The 6,669-nt window shown below is 35.5% G+C and overlaps 1 protein-coding gene across 1 annotated transcript; it reads left to right on the forward strand.

Moving 5' to 3' along the window:
• Window positions 1–225: 225 nt before the first annotated feature.
• Window positions 226–3,542, forward strand: LOC121968418 (WD-40 repeat-containing protein MSI4-like). Its single transcript, XM_042518802.1, has 3 exons — window positions 226–483; window positions 568–640; window positions 3,484–3,542. The coding sequence occupies exons 1-3, from the start codon at window positions 352–354 to the stop codon at window positions 3,510–3,512; spliced, it is 234 nt and encodes a 77-aa protein (XP_042374736.1). The 5' UTR covers window positions 226–351; the 3' UTR covers window positions 3,513–3,542.
• The last annotated feature ends 3,127 nt before the right edge of the window (window positions 3,543–6,669 follow it).

A 6,669-nucleotide genomic window follows, 5' to 3' on the forward strand; every position in this document is an offset into this window, starting at 1 on the left:
CTTTGGGTAATTTCCACTCAATGAATTTTCCCCTGCAGCATCGTTTACGGATTTCTTTTGATTTGGTTTCTGGTTTAGCTCACTTAGAATGTGATAGCAGATCAGGAAAATTAATGATGCATTGTCAGGACTGGTGGGTGGAAGACCTTTCTGTGCTAAAAATTGATCTTTATCAACGAGTTATCGCTGCAATGAGGAGAGCTGGTGACTACGTATATTCTTGATGTTTATTTGTTCCCATTCTATAACCTCTGCTGGTTCTTAGGCAGTATTTTGTTACTTTCTCCTATAAACATGATGTCTTGAGTTTGTGAGTCAGTGATTATATGCAGCCTTAGCATTTCTTTATCTATGATCATATTTTTTCTCAGGTTTGTTGATAAGTCTGTGCATATGTTTGATCAACGTAACCTAACTTCTGGTGGTGTTGGTGCACCAGTACACAAACTTGATGGTCACAAGGTTGCTGTTCTCTATGTTCAGGCATGCTATATTACTATATTATTAGCATTGGAATACTTCTGTTAAGTGCTGCTATAACTTACTATCCTTTTAACTTTATTCCAGTGGTTTCTTGACAAAGCATCAATTTTTAGAAGAGCTGCTGAGGATGGCTTCCTCAATATATGGGATTATGAAGGTATTTGTTTATCTATAATGAAGGTTATGGAAAGTCATTTTCCCATATATTTTTTTGAAGCGAGTCTTTAAAGACAATAGAGGACCACACTCGTCTTCTGTCCATGTGATGATGCCATTCATGCCCAACACTAAAGGATTCTTTTTTTTTATGTCGATCAGCAATCTGTAGCAATAGCATATAGTTGTATGCAGATCTAATGCTTAGATCATTCCTCTATGAGTTCAAGATTACTTTTTTTTAACACCGATCAGAAATAAATCTACATATTTCCCAGAAAATAGAGAGGTTTCATCTTTCTAAGTGATATGAACTTGTTATCTCTGATAGTTTTTGTGATCATAACATAGACCAAGGAAGAAATCTTCAAGAAATGAGTTTTTTTTTTATTTAATGGATTAGGCAAATAATTGTTTTGATATCTGAAATTGTTTTCTTCTTGTCCAATTGATTTACATAGATTTTTTATTCTTTTAATAATTGATAGAAGATTGATTTTTCAAACCTTTGATAATGTGATATTCCATAATGAAACTCATAAAAGAGGAGCACAGAGATTATAGTCTTCATTTCCATGTGTTATTTATGTTTCCTAGTATTGTTATGTTCTTTGGAAATCTCCTTGTAAGAGTTTGCAAAAGTGTTCTGTTTGTCCATCCCTGAAGCCTTGTCCCTTTGAAGCCTAATGTCTAGCAATGGGTTCATCAAGGCCTCATATAATGTCATTGTGCATAAGAGAGATGCAAGTTCTTCTACAGTGTATTTCGATACCTTGCTCAGATACACTAGTTTTGAATAGCATATATAAATTTATGAAGAAATAGTGAAGCAAAATTTGTATAAGCTAAATAGCCTTACCGCGACATCTACATGTGTCAGGATGGGGAACTAATGAGAAGACACTGATCAACATTTTAGCGCATAGAAATGCCACCCAAAGAAAGCAGATTCAGTTGGCTTACGAGGAATTGTACAACGAGAGTCTCACCAAAAAGCTCGAATCAGAACTGAAAGGAAACTTTGAGGTGGTTATTTTTCTCAACCTTTATTGTCCAATGAATGTTTTTATCTGTAGGGGCAACATCATTTGCAGAAGCTAATATTAATTATTTGAAAAATTTATAAATGTGAAGAGATCGACATGAACTTAGATATGACTTGAACCAATACTATGAATGTAGGCGGAGCTTGTAGCCTACATGGTCCTTATATTTAGTTTTTTTTTTTTTTGTATCGCAGTTTAGGAAGAAAGAAACTGATAGTTCATCATATGCATACCAATGCCAAGAATGACACTCAAGGATATCAAATTTTATAATTGGTGTCAAGGTCTCGAAATGTCGCATGTTGTGGATTTAGTGTTCTTGGTTAATTTGATTGTGAACTGAAACGAGGCAAATTGTGTGAAGCTGCAATTCTCATCCATTCTGCTGTTTTGAAAGAGATGTTCAGATGCATAACAGACATGGAAGAATCTGAATATTTCTTCAAGGGTTATGCATACAGGGAATAAGCTATAGGAGCCATGAGAAATGTTTTCATAGTGAGATGTAAGGTTAGCATTACTTCTGATGATTCATTTTCTTTCTTTTAAAATTATTATAATTAAAAGTTTAGTCTACTGCTTAGTATTATGTTTGGATCTCATACAATTTTAATTATTTTGTTTTATATTGGATAATTATACTTCTGTTCCCTTGACCTAGCACCAGAGCATGCCAGAGTTTACTTAAGAATAATTTTTTCCTGTAATCCTCTTGCACGCTTATTTGTGGAGTTGCAATAACAAGTTCCCCTTGTAGGCTGCAGCCTGCAGTCTTGATTCATATGATATCGCAGAGTTCCTTATTACCCTTATTACCCATAATACTATGAACTTAGATATGACTTGAACCAATACTATGAATGTGAAATCTCTTTGTTTTTATGATTTAACCCCTCTTCATTATTTTACTCACCTCTTTTGTTTTTACCTATATTCATGTTTTTCATTAATCAGATAGAGACCCCTAACTACATTATTTAGGCTACAAGCTCGACCTCTACCACATGACTATAGGGAGGAAATGATCATGTTGATCCCTAATCTTATCCCTAGCCGATCATTAAACATTAAATGTGTGGGAATTTACTAGAATCTACTCCTACATGAAGCAAATGAATAAAAACTACAAGTAAAGTTTACCTACCCTGTTATGACTTCAGAAGAATATGCTGAATTTTCCATGTATGCTGGCCTTTAATATAGAGGGCTACAAGAGGATTATATCTTAGGTCAAGACACTCCAAATCCATCATAAACCAAAGGAAAAATAGTTTCTACTTACTAGAGGATTGAATGGACCCAAAAGGAAGCTCTAAATTGCTGTTTTGGGTGCTGAACTAAGGAGGCAGCTGCCTTCTTGCCGCATTCCTTGCTGCTGTGGTTGGTAGCAGAAATCACAGAAAATAGGGGGCTTAGTGCAGGATATTCAGGATACCAAGATGGCATCAGAGGTAGTACAATAAATAGTATATCTCTTCATCAGAGGTAGCTTTGTTCTTCTATGCTTCACTAGATTTGTTGTGTAGTCATATTTCTTTGTTCAACCATTATCATGCCTAGTAAGTTGTATGATGCTGTCGGTTCTTATCAATCTGTACACTTGAATTAGAAGGAGCAAATTATCTATGTTATATTCTAAGCAGCATATACTAAGTGTCATATATGAAAGTTTTAGATTCTATGTTATATTCGTTATCTTGCACAGCAGCCTTTAAAAACTCAGTATTCTATTTTATTTGATACATGTACACATTTGTTTTAGTTATTTGACATATGGTGGATTTATGTGTTTTTACAGTTTACAAATCTCAAGTACTCCAGAGTTGAAATTGATGAAGTGCGGTTCGAGTGGGCTGAATGCATGCTAGATTACATTTGAAGTGCGGTTCTACCTTGATGTGTTAAAAGAATGTTCTACCTTGATTTTGATATTTATTAGCTAGCTTTTGATGTAAAAAGAATGTTTGGGTATTTTATGGATATTGTTGTAAGAAGATTATTTATATAATTTGTGAATATTTGTGTATTTTATGGATATTATTGAATGAAGAATATTTGTACAATTTGTGAATATTTGTGTATTTTTTTTTGTTATTGTCGGTTTTAAAATCAAATCTGTGCTGTTAGAAAAAATACATATTACATCGGTTTTCCACCGATGTAAAACCGGTGTTATAAAGTAATATTACATCGGTCATTTACCGCTGCCAAAACTGGTGTTATTAACATACAATATTACATCGATTTTACACCGTGTATGAAACGGTGTCGTTAAGTGATACTACACCGGTTAATAACCGATTCGAAAATCGGTGTCGTTAAGTGATACTACACCGGTTTTAACCCGATGTCTAAAATGGCAGACTTTTAACATCAGCTTCATAGACATCGGTCGAAAATCAAATAGACACAGGTGGAAAACCGATGTCTATGAGCGATTTTGTTGTAGTGTATGTTATCTACAATATAAATTAATTGAACGTCTACATTTGGTATATATAAATGTAGACACTTGACCAATGTGATTCTTATAAATGTTTATACAAAAGCTAGGCTTTTAGTATACACTCCAACACATATAACATTATTAGGTAAAATATTACAATTAACTCTACATTTTTGTTCAACTCTAAGTCCAAGAAAGCTTTTTCAATATCAACAAATTATCGAAATTTACACTTCCTAAGAACCATTCCATTACTCACCTCTAGTAGTTGAAATATTCTTGATCATAAGGTGGTGGATCATGTGGATGCTTCGTCTTTCTTGATGAGACAATGATATACTTGCGAGAGATATATATTATTTTTGAAAAAAAGGAAGAAAACTGAGGAAAAAAAACTCAGAGTGAAGAAGGCTCTGATACAACTTGTAGGATCGATGCACATGGGGGGGGGGGGGGGTGAATCATATGTATTTTAAAAACTTATCTTTTTTGGTTTTATAAAAAACAAGTGCGTAGAGGAAAACAAAACGTTGATTCGGAGCCTTCGACGACGACTTCTACTTCAAGAGGTCCTTTGGACCTATCGACAAGTAATCCACTAATATTCTCTACTGGTAAACTCCTAGTAGAGTTATTGAGTACAAAATAGAGAAATAGGAAAGTATAACAACCCTACACTTTTCTTAGCAATAAAGTCAATGACTCTTTAAAAATAAATGTTACACAACACATGAAGAAGAATATCTGGATTGAGTTCTAGTGTTAGAGATGGTCTAATTGCATCAATTAGGTGTAGTAGCATCGAAGCAAAGTGGTAGCACAATGTCAGAGCAGCTAGATAGTAGAGAATAAGCATAGAGAAGTTGTTATTTATTTTTGGCTGAAGATATCATTTTATACATCATCAGAGTGGAGGCATTTATCTAATCCAAAGGCTTTGGCTCTTATCTACTCTAAGGTGCCTTCATCAGCTCTGAAGCGATTCCAATGCACTTCGAGGCGCCTCCAATGTGCTCCAGGGTGTCTCCTTGCTACGAAAGTTTATCTACAAACTTTATCTCTGTTAGGGCGCCTCCACCATGTTGGTCCCTTGCGACAGTCAAAAGGGGGTGAATTGCCCCTGCAAAGAAAATTAACACTATCTTTTGTTTTCTATTTGGCAAAGACAAACACACATTAGTTACTAAAGAATAATAACATGATAAGTAAGAGAAGACTTTGAGTTTACTTGGTTTGCAACCAGGAAGGTTGCTAATCCAAGGTAATTAAAGCTCTAGTAGAAAGTTCTCCTTTTATGAAGGCAGAGAAGTATCTTACGGTAGTTTAAGCACAGAAGTTCGAAACAGGAATGAATACAGAGTGTGTTGTTTTGAACTATTGAGACCAGAACTCTATTTATAGCCAGTGGTCGAAACTGACAGTTGCTGATGTGACACGGTTCGGGCGCCTGGAAGGGGTCTGGGCGCCTGGGTGTGCATAAAGTTTTATCCGCGTCGCAATGGCTTGGCCAAGATAAAGTTTTCTTGGTCTGGGCGCCTGGACCAGGCCTGCGCGCCTAGACCAGGTCCGGATGCCCAGACCGCCTTTGACCTAGGGCGCCTTGTCAAGGTGCCCCCGCTGGACCAAAGAGGTCCGAGTGCCTGGAGTAGCTCTGGGCGCCAGGACTCCAGTCAACTCTAAGTTGACTTTATGTCCGAGTCTTCCACTCCGGCTCCATTTGTTTGGGTGATTTTGGCTATCCGAAATATAGCTCACCCATACTCATTTTTTGGCCTTCTCGAGCAACCTTCCGCTCCGGCTTCTTGTCCCTTAGAAACGTCGCGTGCCTCCTTATCGTCCGCCAGTGTACTCTTCAGCAGCGCCTCATCCCTTGGGCGCACCGAGCCCGTCGACTCTCTCTCATGCCGTCATTTTAGTTAGCTACGTCTTTCACTCAACTTCTTGTGCTCCTAAGTTCATGCACACTTAAACACAAGGCATCAAAAGACAATAGGACCCAACTCAAACTTGGTTGATTACATCAAAACTACCATGGGATACTTACAATCTCCTCCCTTTTTTATGTGAGCAATCCAAGTTAAATTAGGATAACACAAAAATAAATAAGGTAACAAGTATAAATTTTGTAATAAAAATATATAAAATAAAGATATACCCTCCCCTTAGACTTAACCTCTAAATATTCCCGTTTGATCACATTAAAAATGGGGGTAATACTGGAAATAAATTTAGAACAAAATGTAAGGGATAAACGTGCAATGACTATCATCCAGAAAAATCATAAACTTTTAAATTTTGGAAATCTGGATTTTTACAAGTTATAAACTATTTTTGAAAAAATAAATAAAAAAATATTTTTGATCATGGGAAAATTTTGAAAATTTTAATAACAGTTAAATGGATTTAGTCAAAGCAGAGATAAGTTTTTCACTAAAAATTAAAATTAATCTAAGTAGTAATAAATTCATTTCTACATAAAGATACATTTTTGCAAAAAAAAATTAAAAATAATTTTTAAGCTTAAAAAATCTTGAAAAC

This window comes from Zingiber officinale, chromosome 3B, assembly GCF_018446385.1.
Source record: "Zingiber officinale cultivar Zhangliang chromosome 3B, Zo_v1.1, whole genome shotgun sequence".
Lineage (NCBI taxonomy): Eukaryota > Viridiplantae > Streptophyta > Magnoliopsida > Zingiberales > Zingiberaceae > Zingiber > Zingiber officinale.

Excerpts from the sequence above, each read along its gene's own strand:
- LOC121968418 (XM_042518802.1), top strand. The coding sequence starts at position 352 with ATGATCATATTTTTTCTCAGGTTTGTTGATAAGTCTGTGCATATGTTT. Across the intron at positions 484-567 it reads TTGCTGTTCTCTATGTTCAG|TGGTTTCTTGACAAAGCATC; the intron begins GCATGCTATATT and ends ACTTTATTCCAG. Across the intron at positions 641-3,483 it reads CAATATATGGGATTATGAAG|TTTACAAATCTCAAGTACTC; the intron begins GTATTTGTTTAT and ends GTGTTTTTACAG.